This window comes from Bufo gargarizans, chromosome 9, assembly GCF_014858855.1.
Source record: "Bufo gargarizans isolate SCDJY-AF-19 chromosome 9, ASM1485885v1, whole genome shotgun sequence".
NCBI lineage: Eukaryota > Metazoa > Chordata > Amphibia > Anura > Bufonidae > Bufo > Bufo gargarizans.
The window spans coordinates 7,331,301-7,347,536 of record NC_058088.1 but is presented as its reverse complement, the minus strand read 5'-3'; the positions used below and the strand labels follow the sequence as shown (position 1 = coordinate 7,347,536).

The 16,236-nt window shown below is 43.2% G+C and overlaps 1 protein-coding gene and 1 pseudogene across 1 annotated transcript; both read right to left on the bottom strand.

Annotated features, from left to right (window-relative positions):
* Window positions 1–920: 920 nt before the first annotated feature.
* LOC122946567 (interferon lambda-3-like) lies at window positions 921–2,892 on the bottom strand. Its single transcript, XM_044306287.1, has 5 exons — window positions 2,833–2,892; window positions 2,218–2,295; window positions 1,982–2,116; window positions 1,803–1,883; window positions 921–1,007 (listed from the first exon to the last, which is right to left on the bottom strand). The coding sequence occupies exons 1-5, from the start codon at window positions 2,890–2,892 to the stop codon at window positions 921–923; spliced, it is 441 nt and encodes a 146-aa protein (XP_044162222.1).
* An 8,022-nt stretch (window positions 2,893–10,914) lies between these two features.
* LOC122946565 lies at window positions 10,915–12,029 on the bottom strand (annotated as a pseudogene).
* Between the last annotated feature and the right edge of the window lie 4,207 nt (window positions 12,030–16,236).

Here is a 16,236-nt window from a genome sequence, read left to right as displayed (position 1 = left end):
CTACTTTCTGCCAAGCTTTAGTGACATAGTAATTGATTAATTAATCATTACTGCTTATTAAGTGAACAACCAAAAGTTAAAAAAAATCACCACTATCTTTGTGTTAAACACTGCGGACACTTTAGAAGGGCTCAGGGGGACCTAATGGGGATGCGAATTTCATCAGAAGTGGTGTAGTCAAGTCAATAGTGTGCGTGCATATCTTCACACCCCTGTGCCTCCACAACTAAAAGCCCATAGAAGCGCATTTATTGCGAAACAGCTGTCGCCTTTCTGCATTCCGCATTCTCGCGCCATTTTACGGAAAATCGATTAATAAATAAAGCAAGTATTTTATCACTGGTAGGCGGCGCATTTCAGGTCACTGGAGTTATATTACTGCTTATTAACCTGTTGCTGTCTCATTGTGTCTAGAGGTTACAGGCTTTAACCTATTTGTGCCTGTGCTGTCTACGGACTACCAGGAATAAAAATTTCGGAAAGTACATTTTTGTTGTTTTTTTTTTTCTTCAGGAATTGCTAAGTAAAAGGTATCATTGCATTAACCGGAGCTAGCCCTACAATGCACAGTGTCTGGGTAATCAGTAGGACAGAATTATTTAAAAATCTTAATTTAATAGAGCATGTATAAATAAACATAATTTAACAAACTCAATGTATTCTCCAGGGATGAAACTTCTCTGTATAAAACAATATATTATTAGATATAACATAAATAGAGAAATATTACAATGTATAAAATATAATTATAAATACAATTATAAATAAATAAATAATAAAAGGTCATGTGGACGGTTATAGGTGAACCTCCAGGTAGTTTCTCATATTTCCTGAACAGTATTTGATGACAGAAGATAGAAAACTGATGTCTTGATGATTCTTGTCCATATGATTAAGAAAGAGTCCACCTTGGAGACAGTCTAGGAATCACTTGGACACATCACATTTTGCATCCTTAATGAGATGAGGTTGAGCACAACAGCGTCCTGGACACATTGAGGGGAGGCCTATAATGGAGGACAGCGAGATATCTCATTATGTACTGATCACAACAGTCTCTCCCCAAATGGTGACAATGCTGAGTAACTGAATGTGGGTAGCACTATAGTGTGATTGTCAGTTCTAAGGTCCAGTTGTCCCATCGTCCTGTACTAGATGATCACAGAACAAGAGAAATACACATCGCAAGACCAACAGCAGAATAAAGCAGCCTATTGGAATAAATGCTCCAAAGCCTGTCCTCTCCCCTCGATGCTCCCTCTTCCCTCTCACAGCAGGAAGTCTCAGACAGACACTGACAGTAACATCCTGCAGCTGCACCCCCCTCCGTTTCTTTTCTTCCTAACTGAAACATACCATTCCCATAAAGCAGTGATGGCGAACCTATGGCACGGGTGCCAGAGGCGGCACTCAGAGCCCTCTCTGTGGGCACCCACACCCTGGAAAGAGTCTATGGTGTACCAATATGCCTTAGACTTTTCCTGCCATTCAGCAGCGCAGGTCGCACTATGAACAGCACAGGCAGCGCACTGAATGTAGGCAGGCTATTATAGCTAAATGATAATGTACATGGAAGATATTCTATATTGGACTGTAGTATTCAAGGTAAATTGCTGTGTTGGCACTTTGCGATAAATAAGTGGGTTTATGTTGCAGTTTGGGCACTCGGTCTGTAAAAGGTTCGCCATCACTGCCATAAAGCTTTCTGCTTTCAATATCTCCATTAAATTCCTCATCATTTTATTCCTTACACAGACAATATCCTGTAAACTGTCAGTGTGCAGCTTCTGTAAGACACGTACCTTGTCTTTGAAATCTTGGAGATGACTCAGCCACGGCTCCAGCTGCTCAGAGGCAGGATCACTGTATTCAGGCAACTCTCTCTGTAAAGGAGAACAGGATATAAGGAATTTACATCATGTTGGGTCCATTTCACAGGCCAAAGTGTGATTGACATACAGGATAAGAAGAAGGAACTTACACAGATTATCAGCTGGTCCCTCAATTTAAGGAAAGCCTTCATGGAATTTGTTACAGTGTCAGAGGTAGACATATTAGTCAGGACGTCCAGCGTCAGCGACACTCGTTCCAGGGTCAGGATCAGGCGGTCACTTGGCTGTAGAACAAAATACAAATGTTATATGAGGGGTTCTGCCATTGCTCATCTATAGAGTTAGGTGATATGACAAAGGCTTTGGTGGAATCTTATTTCCATACCTTGAGGTCACATATAGATGTCTTGTGTCCAGTCATGGTGGTGTAACATCTCACTCCATCACCGGATATTTTCTTTTGCTGTTGAAGAATAAAAATGAGTTTTCTACAATGTGGACAAACAGAATTGTTTCCCTGGTTCTGTCCCTCCATCTAGGGGCTTGGTCAGTTAGTTTTCAGGTATTGTAACCTTATCTGGAGCTCATACATGCCATTCAGGAAGCTCCTCTGGATGCTATAGAGCGATGAACCCTCAACTCAATGTCCTCATATCACTCTAGAAATGGGATTCAATAATGGAAATAGAAGCTGCGCTTTACACTGACCTGATCATTTCGCAGATGTCTGAGGGACTTCACTTCGGAGGTAGACATGGATGAGTGCTGGAACAAAGGGCAGAGTCTCCTGTGTGGACGTCCACCCACTGCCACCAGAGAAACCAGCAAAGCCAACAATCTGATGTCCATGGTCAATCCTTCCTGCTGAATACTTCAAACTTTTCTTCTCTCTGGAAATCTGTGAATATGAGATGAGTTACTAAACCATATCTGATGTCCATAATCACAGACTGTGTACTGGCTCCCATTAATCTGTATACACCTAGGAGAAGACACTTACCTGCTTGGTTGTCTTGTGTCTCTCTGCTGTTGATCTCAGTTCTATCTCAAGACCTTCCATCTTTCTCCTTTTATAGTTCAGTCTACAGGAGAAAAATCCCTTTATTTTCATGATGTGGAGAAATCTTTCATCTAACGTTCAGAATTCAAGTGACGGGAGACAAGGCAGCCTTGGGAAACCCTTACCACTTTCAGTTTCCTTACTATACAGGTGAGAAGGAGACGTCAGGTAACTGGGAGGAGACTCCTGCAGGTGAGAAATCTCTACAGGAATCCTCCTGTTACTGCACAGCATATCTGTACATAACCAGGATCCCCCGTCCCTCAGTAACTCCCTGCCATCAGTGTTTTATGAAGAATCTTACCCTCTGACTTTGTGTAGAATCATGCTGTGATTCTTCATACTTGGAAGTCTTTACTTGGTATTATATACAGCAGTTTAACTTAGATGTTGATGGTGACAAAACATTAGCCATAATGGTCTGTATGTACATACGGTTTGTATTGTAGTTATTGCTTTCTGACACAAGATTTCATTTAAATGGCAATAAACCTAAAGTCTAACTTATCAAAAATTTTGCTTCTCATTGAATGAAGCCTATTGTCAATATCAGCCATTATATGACAGTGAAGATCTTAAAGTAGTTGTACCAGGTTGATAAGTCATCCCCTATCTACAGGATATGGGACAACTAGCTTATTTCTGGACATCTGACTGCCTGGACCCACACCGATCCTGAGAACGTTTCCCCGTTCTGATGGAGGGGCAGGTCTTGCATGCACACTACTGCTCCATTAATTCTCTATCAAAGCGCCAGAGATAGCTGAGCCTGTGTTCTGTAACTTATACATTTGGTGCAACCCCTTGAAAGTTATGTTCACACAATAGCGACAAGCTTTGATTTCTAATATTAAATATTTTTTCCCATAGTCCTAACAGCAGCTGAATAATAGGGGTAATGGGGGGCGTGGCCTGGCCGGCAACTGAGATGGACGCCTGGTGAGAGAGCTCCGGATCCCGCCGTCCATCTCCCTCATCTAGCGACTGCCATAGCGACCTAAGGCATTATCTGAAGCCCAAGAATGGCTGTCAAACAGCTGGGGAAAAGAAAGGGGCCAAAACTAAAGGCTCAATGCCTCTGGATCACTTCTTTTACAACGGGACGGTAGGCAAAGATAGCATGTGTGAGGGAGAGTGTGCAAGCAGCACTATGGCCCTTGTAGAGCTCCCCGCCGCCGCCTCAACCCCGACTCCCTCAGCCGCTCGGCAGTTCTCCCTAGATGGCCCTACTGGGACTCGCCTGTCCCATTTGCAGGGGAAGAGGATGAAACTACGGCAGGCCCCGATGCCTGGAGAGGAGGGAAGCCATTCCTCCACCCCCAGAGATGGCCGACACTCAGCGCTGGTAAGCCCGCAACAGCAGAGGCAGGACAGACAGAATGGAGAACAAAGTGCTTCAGCAGAGGAACCTGACATTTTCTCACAATTTCAAACGTCAGACAAAGCTGCATCTGAACATACACTAAAATGGATGCTATTAGCCCTGTGATCCTGCTTGCACAAGGAGTTTACTAAGCTCCTGTCTCCGTTTCCTGTCTCCGCTCCACACGGTGAGCCATGACATTGGAGATAGAGTATCCCACGTGGAATCTAAAATGTCTTCCTTCGCTGAAGCTCACAATGAGCTGGTAGACTCCCACAATAACCTAGATGATAAAGTGGCCTCTCTACAAGCGAAGCTGGTGGAATATAAAGATCGCAGCCACAGGAACAACATAAAGTTCTGCAACATCCGGAGTCCATTCTCGACTCAGAAAATACTTACAACAGTTCACCAAACTTCTACTTCCCGACTGTGCGGATTACGAGCTCAGCATAGACAGAGCGCATAGAGTTCCCAAGCCACCTAACCTACCGGACTCAGTGCCCAGGGACGTACTGGCCCGATACACCTTCTACCATATAAAGGAGATGCTCCTGGAAAAGACGCAAAAACAACAGCCACTACCTGACCCATGCTCGTCCCTGAAATTATTCACTGACTTATCGGCTGCCACCCTGCAAGCCCGCAGACCTCCATCCTGAGACACCAAGCTATCCCGTACCGGTGGGGTTTTCCCACTAAAGTCCTCATTAACAGGAAAGGGATGTTCCATGCAGCTGCATTGATATAAGAAGGGAAAGCTCTCCTTTCCAAATGGCGCATTCCAATGGAAGAAGAACCCCTGCAGACCAAAAACATTCCCCCTGCAAAGTTAGCCAAGGAGTGGCATGCAATCCCTACATCCTGAACCTTATCCCTATACCAGGCCTTCTATTCTATCATCCTTTTCCTCCCAAGAGCCCCCTAACTAGGGTGAGGGAGAAGGTGGGATCCCTTTTGAACTAAACTAAGATGTCAACTGTTTTCCCCCCCAGTTCACACAGTACCTCCAGTACCGGGTGTAAACTCAGGGACTGGGTACTGTTAATGTTATACCATGGTCACTGCTTGTTATCTTTTTACTTTTGTAGTCATTTCATATGTCGGTTGTCCGGGTGAAGGCTTTCTTTGTGATAGACCGATTGGAGGTGGTGGGCAACCCCCTAGTTGCCCGAGAACTAGTGTCACCAAACACACCTATCATTTCTGGGTAACTCAAAATGGTACTTAAGCTTCTTTCTTTGAATGTGAGGGGGTTAAACAGCCCCTTCAAGAGGTCAGTGAAGTGGAGGGAATTAGCCTCCCAGAAATATGATATTGTATGTTTGCCGTAGATACATATTTCATCTACTAATCCACCTAAATTACAACACAAAAATGACCCCATCATCATTAAATCCTCATTCTCCCCCCCCCCCCCAAAAAAAAGAGGAGTACTTATAGCTTTCAAAGCATTAGTAGCAGTCCAAATTCACCAAACCTGGATTGACCCACACAGTCGTTATGCTTGGTCAATAATGTAGAATACACTATAATGAACAGAACGCTTCCTTAGACGCGCACTGAGTAAACTGCAAAAAGTACAGAAGGGTAACGTTGTTGTTTGCGGGGATTTCAATGCTATTTGCAACCCCTCTATGGACTCTACCGCAAACCCCTTGACCTGCAGAATTTCAATGGCAAAAATGACATGGGCGCATGATCTGTATGATATATGGCGTCTCCTGCATGTTAATGAAAAAGATTACACTTATTACTCTGGAGTCCATAGGACTTACTCCCGTAAAGACATGTTTTGGGTGGGTAAGTCCCTCTTAGATAAAACTACCAAGGTGGAAATAGGTTCTATTCAGTGGTCGGATCATGACCCTTTAACGCTGTCACTATCAGAATCCCCCTCTAGAATCTAAGATTATGTCTGGAGGTTAAATACGTACCTTCTGTCGGTGCCAGCAGTGGATAGAGAAGTGGAGTCGTCCCTTAGAGAGTTCTTTGCTTTTAACTGTACCTCAGAGATCCAACCCTATAGCCTGTGGAACTGCCGCAAGGCATACATGAGGGGAGTGCTTATCAAACAGAGCAACATATGGCGCAAACAAAGAGATAAAGACATCCAGAACACGATGAAAACTATTCAAAAGACAGTGAATAAACAATCTCTTTCAGATTCTCATTTAACTGAGCTCTCCAAAGCCAGGCTACGTCTTAGAAGCCGCCTCATGTATGCCCATGAGAAATCTCTAAGCCGCCTTAAGTTCCAATATTATGCCTTATGCCCAAGACAACAAAGCCGGGGAGCTCCTGGTGAAAAAATACTTAAATCTCAAACACTAAAATAAAAAATACAGCGTATTCACCACCCCAACACAGGGTACCCAACCTACGCCCCTAGAGACATAGCCAACACCTTTCGAGATTACTACTCTCGCCTATATAACCTAAGTGAAGATGCCAATACTGCCCAACCTACTCAGGAGAATATTAACTCCTTTTTAGAACAGGTCAACCTTCCAAAAGTATGCCCAGAAGACCTAGAAGACCTAAATAGACCAATCTCCTCTGCAGAGATACAGGCAGTAATTCACTCCCTCCCTCTAAACAAAGCCCCAGGGCCTGATGGTTTCTCCGCATTATACTACAAGAAATATGGCCCTCAATTAAACATCTACGTCCTATCAGTATATTCCACGGCAATGGAAACTGGCTCCCTCCCGTCAGAGATGCTAAAGGCACTCATAGTGACTATCCCAAAACCTGGCAAATCACCCCTGCAAACCACCAGTTACCGACTAATTTAATTGCTAAATTGTGATGTAAAGATCTATGCTAAGATATTAGCAAATAGACTCTTGTCGATTATCCCCTCCTTAATTTTTAAAGATCAAACTGGGTTTGTGCCAGGGAGACAAGTTCCGGACAACACCAGAAGAATCCTGACACTTCTGCAGACAGCAGAATCTTCCGGTATCCCGACCACATTACTGACGCTGGACGCCGAGAAGGCTTTTGACCAAATTAACTTGCCTTATTCCTTCTCGGTGCTTCGGAAGTTTTGATTTATGGGCCCAATTAACACAGCAATCTACGCACTGTACTCCAACCCATGTGCTAAAGTATTCGCCAATGGAGCCCTATCCTCTGCATTCAACCAGGCCAATGGCACTAGACAAGGTTGTCCACTATTCCCCCTGTTCCTCATTCTTTCTATGGAACCATTAGCAGAGCTAATTCGTCAAGACCCAAGTATAGTGGGTCTAGAGGAGGGATCCACGGAACACAAATTGGTGTTATTCGGTGATGATATTATTGTGGTCTGTACTGACTCTACACACTCCCTCCTCAGAGTTTTTGACTTTACTAAAGGCCTTTGGCCACGTACTACAAACTGAATATAGATCTCAGAGCCTCCTAATAAATATTCCAACTGACCAACTGCTACAACTTAAAAAATTATTTTTAACCTACCCAGTGTCAAAAACTTTCCATACCAACTTTCCCCCCATGTTAGCATGGGTGGCAGCTTACAAGATGCTACTCTTGCCCAAGCTTCTTTACCTTTTCAGAACCCTCCCTATCCCAATCCCCGAGCCTTTCTTTAACAAAGCCCGGAAACAGATGTTGGACTTCATCTGGAACTATAAACACCCCAGAGTAGCGTACTCGACCATAACCAGACATAAAAACGAAGGAGGACTGAGAGTACCCAACCTGAAAAACTATCACACAGCATGCCTGTTGGACAAATTAGTCCACTGGTGGAACGACTCAGCAGACAAACAATGGGTGGCAATGGAGAGGTCCTTGCTTAAGCTAACCATTCGCTCCCTGTTGATAGGTACAGCCTGGAAACTTGGGCCATACACATCCACACTACTCACAGTAAAATCATTCATTAAGGCTTGGGAAGTCTACTTAGAGAGACTAAGCGAAGGGGGAGACATTCCCTCCCCCACAATATCCACAACCTGCCTTATGGACCACATCCCAGGACTGGACCTCCGGATGTGGACCACCCGGGGCATAAAGCAAAAGGATGAAGGCTACAGCAGCAAATCCAAATACAGAGCTTCTTTATTCAGACTTCCAAAAAAACGATGTACAAAGTGGCAACTTTTCGGCTACAAGTAGCCTTTGTCAAGCATCTGGGGCAGGTATCTGTAATAAGAATCATATCTCTGACTCTGCAAGAAAATCACAGAGAGATATCTCATTTCAGATATATGCCCTCGTTACTGCTGTAGGACTGTCTCTGCACCTTCCTATATCCATTTACTCTGCAAAACGTCATACTTTTTGATATATACATACTTATCTCCCTATATGTATGTTTATGTGTATGCATTTTGATGAGGAGATGTATATATATATATATTTTTTTTTTTGTATTGTTTATATCTTTAAGTATACATATATGTATTTTTCCATCTCCCTAAGAATTGTTCATATTATACAAGAATGCAATGAGTTTGGTTCAAAATACTCTATAGACAGCTCTCTACAAGAACACATCAGTGCCGAAAAAAACGCATACATAACGCAATGGAATCGCATTCCAACAAGAATCCTATTTATCATCACTGGATCCATTCCAGATTTACCACAGAGCCCGATAAGAAGACAGCTATATAAGAGCCGGTTTGCCAAATATAGCCACTGAGGAAGGAGACAGTAGAGTCTTCGAAACGCGACTAGCGTATAATACAAGATATATTTGATCTGGCACGAATAAAACCGGTATTTGGATATCCAGCATCGTTTTCCTAGCCGATGTCAAAGTAAGCACTTGCAAGTAAAAAGAGACCAGAAAGTACGGCAGTGATTGGTGTACTACAGGAAGTAGCAGGAAACTAATCGAGCTCCATTACCTGCACGGGCAGGATCGGAAACACGAGGGACGCCAAAGACCTACTGGGAGCCCCACTACAAGCCGTTTCTGGGCTCACTAAAGAAGAATCACGTTATACAGCAGAGCTCTACCTACCGGCTAGAACAGACCACATCGTCTGCAGTGAGGTATTATTGAAGCCTGCTATTGGAGATCGCTATAGATGAGGTAAGCTTACCCCATACTCACCCCACGTGGGATGCCACAAATAGGAGAATATGGACATATATGTGAGTACTGGAACAATCCTCGGCAAGCTGCATTGTGTATCACTGACCCACTTTGAGTTTGCTAAATCCAAGCTCCAGACTGCAACATTGTATATGAACACTAATCAGTAATTATCAGCTACATTCTCGAGGGAAACAACTCTGATATTACCATTGCGGAGAATCTCCATATATTTGGCAGCATGTTCATACTGTCACTGTGACTATTTTTCTTGAGCACGTTTGCACTTTAGAGGAATATCACTTTTTGTTGCACCTCTGCAATATTTTTGTATTATCATTTTTTGCCATTTTTATCCACTCTACTCCCTACTGGTTGGACTTGATATACCCACCTATTTATTTATTTATTATTTTTGCCACTTACATAGATTTTTTTCATATTTGCACACTATTCTGGACATATTGTTGCCATAAAGATATTTGTTTATGATACTACTTCTATGACCTATTGGACTATATCTGTTTGAGAGTAGAATGAACTTTGCTTTGACTCTAGATCCCGCAGTTCAGTAGCTATCCGGACACTTTTTATATATATATAAAAAAAAAACTTTTATATTTATTTATTTATATATAATTTTTTAAATAAATTTTCATATATTTCTAGCTATATTATAATTATCACCCATTTAAAAAATACATCATAGTGATACATTATACATTGAGTCTATGTGAATCCATCTATAAGAGTTCCCACTCACTTCTTTTGGCACTATTTGATTTTGGTGAATAGAGTGCGTCATCTGTTTGGAGCACCTTGCCATCTCCAAGCAGAGGGAGAGCCGTCCTAGACATCCTACCAGATTTAACCCATGTGTGCCTGTGGAGTGAAGTCAATAGTGTGCGTGCATATCTTAGCATATCTTGACACGCCTGCACTGCCACACATAAAAGCAGTAGAAGCATATTTATTGCGAATCGGCCGTTGCCTTTCTGCATTCCGCATTTTGATGCCGTTTTATGGAAAATCGATTAATAAATAAAGCAATAAATAAAGCCTACAGACTACAGGAAAAAAAAATATTCCGGAAAGTACTTTTTTTTTTTTTTTTAATCCAGAATGAAGCAATGGATTGCTAAGTAAAAGGTATCATTACATTAACTGGAGCTAGCCCTACAAGGCACAGTGTCTGGGTAATCAGTAGGTTTCTGGTGACAGATTTTAAAAATGGGTTTTTCAGTCAAGACAAAAATAAAAAAAAATGTTATGAGACAGAATTATTTTAAAATGTTAATTTAATAGAGCATGTATAAATAAACATAATTTAACAAACTCAATGTATCCTCCAGGGATGAAACCTCTCTGTATAAAACAATATATTATTAGATATAACATAAATAGAGAAATATTACAATATATAAAATATAATTATAAATACAATTATAAATAAATAAATAATAAAAGGTCATGTGGACGGTTATAGGTGAACCTCCAGGTAGTTTCTCATATTTCCTGAACAGTATTTGATGACAGAAGATAGAAAACTGATGTCTTGATGATTCTTGTGCATACGATTAAGAAAGAGTCCACCTTGGAGACACTAGGAATCACTTGGACACATCACATTTTGCATCCTTAATGAGATGAGGTTGAGCACAACAGCGTCCTGGACACATTGAGGGGAGGCCTATAATGGAGGACAGTGAGATATCTCATTATGTACTGATCACAACAGTCTCTCCCCAAATGGTGACAATGCTGAGTAACTGAATGTGGGTAGCACTATAGTGTGATTGTCAGTTCTAAGGTCCAGTTGTGCCATCGTCCTGTACTAGATGATCACAGAAGCAAGAGAAATACACATCGCAAGACCAACAGCAGAATAAAGCAGCCTATTGGATTAAATGCTCCAAGTCCTCTCCCCTCGATGCTCCCTCTCCCCTCTCACAGCAGGAAGTCTCAGACAGACACCGACAGTAACATCCTGCAGCAGCACCCCCCTCCGTTTCTTTTCGTCCTAACTGAAACATACCATGCCCATAAAGCTTTCTGCTGTCAATATCGCCATTAAATTCCTCATCATCTTACTCCTTACACAGACAATATCCTGTAAACTGTCAGTGTGCAGGGTCTGTAGGACACGTACCTTGTCTTTGAAATCTTGGAGATGACTCAGCCACGGCTCCAGCTGCTCAGAGGCAGGGATCACTGTATTCAGGCAACTCTCTCTGTAAAGGAGAACAGGATATAATGGAATTTACACCATGTTGGGTCCATTTCACAGGCCAAAGTGTGATGGACATACAGGATAAGAAGGAGGAACTTACACAGATTATCAGCTGGTCCCTCAATTTAAGGAAAGCCTTCATGGAATTTGTTACAGTGTCAGAGGTAGACATATTAGTCAGGACGTCCAGCGTCAGCGACACTCGTTCCAGGGTCAGGATCAGGCGGTCACTTGGCTGTAGAACAAAATACAAATGTGATATATGAGGGGTTCTGCCATTGCTCATCTATAGAGTTAGGTGATTTGACAAAGGCTTTGGTGGAATCTTATTTCCATACCTTGAGGTCACATATAGATGTCTTGTGTCCAGTCATGGTGGTGTAACATTTCACTCCATCACCGGATATTTTCTTTTGCTGTTGAAGAATAAAAATGAGGTTTCTACAATGTGGACAAACAGAATTGATTTTCTGGTTCTGTTCCTCCATCTATGGGCTTGGTCAGTTCGTTTTCAGGTATTGTAACCTTATCTGGAGCTCATACATGCCATTCAGGAAGCTCCTCTGGATGCTACAGAGCGATGAACCCTCAACTCAATGTCCTCATATCACTCTAAAAATGGGATTCAATGACCATAATAGAAATAAAAACTGTGCTTCACACTGACCTGATCATTTCGCAGATGTCTGAGGGACTTCACTTCGGAGGTAGACATGGATGAGTGCTGGAACAAAGGGCAGAGTCTCCTGTGTGGACGTCCACCCACTGCCACCAGAGAAACCAGCAAAGCCAACAATCTGATGTCCATGGTCATTTATTTCTGATGAATTCTTCAACCTTTTCTTCTCTCTGGAAATCTGTGAATATGAGATGAGTTACTAAACCATAACTGATGTCCATAATCACAGACTGTGTACTGGCTCCCATTAATCTGTATACACCCAGGAGAAGACACTTACCTGCTTAGTTGTCTTGTGTCTCTCTTCTGTTGATCTCAGTTCTATCTCAAGCCCTTCCATCTTTCTCCTTTTATAGTTCAGTCTACAGGAGAAAAATCCCTTTATTTTCATGATGTGGAGAAATCTTTCATCTAACGTTCAGAATTCAAGTGACGGGAGACAAGTCAGCCGTGGGAAACCCTTACCACTTTCAGTTTCCTTACTATACAGGTGAGAAGGAGACGTCAGGTAACTGGGAGGAGACTTCTACAGGTGAGAAATATCTACAGGAATCCTCCTGTTACTGCACAGCATATCATTACATAACCAGGATCCCCCGTCCCTCAGTAACTCCCTGCCATCAGTGTTTTATGAAGAATCTTACCCTCTGACTTTGTGTAGAATCATGCTGTGATTCTTCATACTTGGAAGTCTTTACTTGGTATTATATACAGCAGTATAACTTAGATGTTGATGGTGCAAAACATTGGCCATAATGGCCTGTATGTACATATGGTTTGTATTGTAGTTATTGCTTTGTGACACAAAAATGGCAATAAACCTAAAGTCTAACTTATCTAAAAATTTGCTTCTCATTGAATAAAACCTATTGTCATTATCGGCCATTTTATGACAGTGAAGATTTTATGACATTGAAGATAAGTTGATAAGTCATCCCCTATCTACAGGATAGGGGACAACTAGCTTATTTCTGGGGATCTGACTGCCTGGACCCTCACCGATCCTGAGGACAGGGGTCCCGTTTCCCCGTTCTGATGGAGGGGCAGGTCTTGCATGCACACTACTGCTCCATTAATTCTCTATCGGAGCGCCAGAGATAGCTGAGCCTGTGTTCTGTAACTTATACATTTGGTCCAACCCCTTTAATGTTATGTTCACACAATAGCGACAAGCTTTGATTTCTAATATTAAATATTTTTTCCCATAGTCCTAACAGCAGCTGAATAATAAGGGCATTTCTACCCCTGTGTACTATTAAGGCAGATGGAATTTTTTAAATTAATGAGCTTAATCACTACTTAGGGTACTTTCACACTAGCGTTATTCTTTTCCGGCATTAAGTTCCGTCCTAGGGGCTCTATACTAGGGTTGGACGATATCAAAAATATTCCCACGATAACGATATTATGAAATGTATCGCGGTAACGATATATATCGCGATAAATGCCCATTTAGAAGAAAAAAACACTTGGGGCCACAAGAAGACATTATACTGTATGGGGACAGCCACAAGGAGATATTATACTGTATGGGGGCAGCCACAAGGAGACGTTACACTGTATGGGGCAGACACAAGGAGACATTATACTGTATGGGGGCAGCCACAAGGATACATTATACTGTATGGGGGCAGCCACAAGGAGACGTTACACTGTATGGGGGCAGCCACAAGGATACATTATACTGTATGGGGACAGCCACAAGGAGACATTATACTGTATGGGGGCAGCCACAAGGAGACGTTACACTGTATGGGGGCAGCCACAAGGATACATTATACTGTATGGGGGCAGCCACAAGGATACATTATACTGTATGGGGGCAGCCACAAGGAGACGTTACACTGTATGGGGGCAGCCACAAGGATACATTATACTGTATGGGGACAGCCACAAGGAGACATTATACTGTATGGGGAGGCCACAAGGAGACGTTACACTGTATGGGGCGGCCACAAGGAAACGTTACACTGTATGGGGCGGCCACAAGGAGACGTTATACTGTATGGGAACAGCCACAAGGATACATTATACTCTATGGGGGAAGCCACAAGGATACATTATACTGTATGGGGACAGCGAGGCAGCCACAAGGAGACGTTAATTGTTATACTTTTATATGTCATTTTTCACCATTTCGGGTATCTGTAACTAGTCAATTGACTTCTAGTAACAACAAAAACATTACAGGGTTAATTCTGTACCAGAACGAGTGGTTTATAGTAGGGATGTCCTGATACCATTTTTAGACCGAGTACGAGTACCGATACGCTTATTTAAGTACTCACCGATACCAATTATAACAAATAATTAAATAACACATTTATTTTGTGACCACTGACCAACCAAAAAATTAAAAAATAGCCCCCAGCCTCTGATCAGCCACCAGCCTCTGATCAGCCACCAGCCTCTGATCAGCCCCCAGCCTCTGATCAGCCCCCCAGCCTCTCATGTGCCCGCCAGCCTCTCATGTGCCCCCCAGCCTCTGATCAGCCTCTCATGTGCCCCCCAGCCTCTCCTTCTTATCAGCCCTCTCTAGTAACTCAACCTCCCCCTAGTATTAAGCATTGGTGGCAGTGGCCACAGGGTCCCCCTCCTCTCCCCCATCATTGGTGGCAGTGGGCAGCGCGCCCCCCCCCAGTATTAATCATTGGTGGCAGTGGCCACAGGGTCCCCCTCCCCCCATCATTGGTGGCAGTGGGCAGTTTTGATCGGAGTCCCCAGCAGTGTAATGCTGGGGCTCCGATCGGTTACCATGGCAGCCAGGACGCTACTGGCTACCATGGTATGTTAGTGAGCAGCATTATACTACGTGCGCCGTGGCCGCCGGGCACTCCTTCTTCTGTCTATGCGGCACATTGCTAATGCTTATAGCATTAGCAATGCGCCGCACAGACCTATGAGAAGGAGCGCCCGGTGGCCACGCCATTTGTCAGATCCTTCTGACAAATGCCATCCATTTGCATACGTTTTGACGGATTCGGTAGGTAGTTCTGGCAACGGAACTGCCTGCCGGAATCCTCTGCCGACAGTGTGAAAGTACCCTTAAGTAGAGACCATTTAGCCTATACTGTATAAAGACATCCATCCTCTCCCACCTTGTGTTTATTATGAAGAAGTAACTTATTTAGGGCAGAAAACTTGTGCTGCTGTTAGGACTAAGGGAAAACAGATTATTAGTACAAATCAATGCTTCACTTATGTCCTAACCAGCAGCACAATAATGGGGATTTAACAAGAAGTAACCTCATAGAGCCAAGAGCGGTCTCCCCTGAGAACCGTAAAGATATTTCCTCGCTGTTTGAGCACCAGAGTTTGTGGATCTAGCCACCTTTATGTTTCTTCCACCTAACACGATGGAGTTCACCTGCACTTGTGCCAGCTGCACAGCTTCCTTGTCCCAAAGTAAAGTGCCCGGTTTCACAGACTGAACAAGCCGATGTCACAGCTCCTGCCTTCCTCCTCCACAGTGTAATAGCAGTAGACGTCACCCACGTGTGGTCAGCTCAGCTACTAGGAAAGATGTTGGCCATGTCAAAAAGTGATGGCACACAGGGGCCATGTTTATCTTGGTCTTTTAGAATTGTAAGTGGCACTTGGTCTGGAGGGGATGTGGGACACAAATGGGTATAGCCCCAGGCTGCGGATGGATTTTGGCAGGTTACAGTCACTGGAGGAGAAGTTTAAATGGGGTATGGGAGATTCTGTCCCTGTAGGATACTGTTTCCTCCAGGCCTGTCACTATACAAGAAATACTTAAGATATATTGGAAAAGTAGGAGAACATCAGCCTGGCATAGAACAAGGTGGTGGAGGCCGGAAGTGGATGAATTGATGGGTGAATGATTGGCAGGTTAGTTGGCACTGGACCTACAAAAGGAGCTTTTGAATGAACTGGCTTGGGGCATGCTCTTGTCTCCTTGTTAGATGAGCTGGCGCTGAGCAAGCATCAGGGACAACTTTAGGCTGGGCAGACATTAGGCACATTGATAAGTCACCTGTAATTATCAGGTGCAT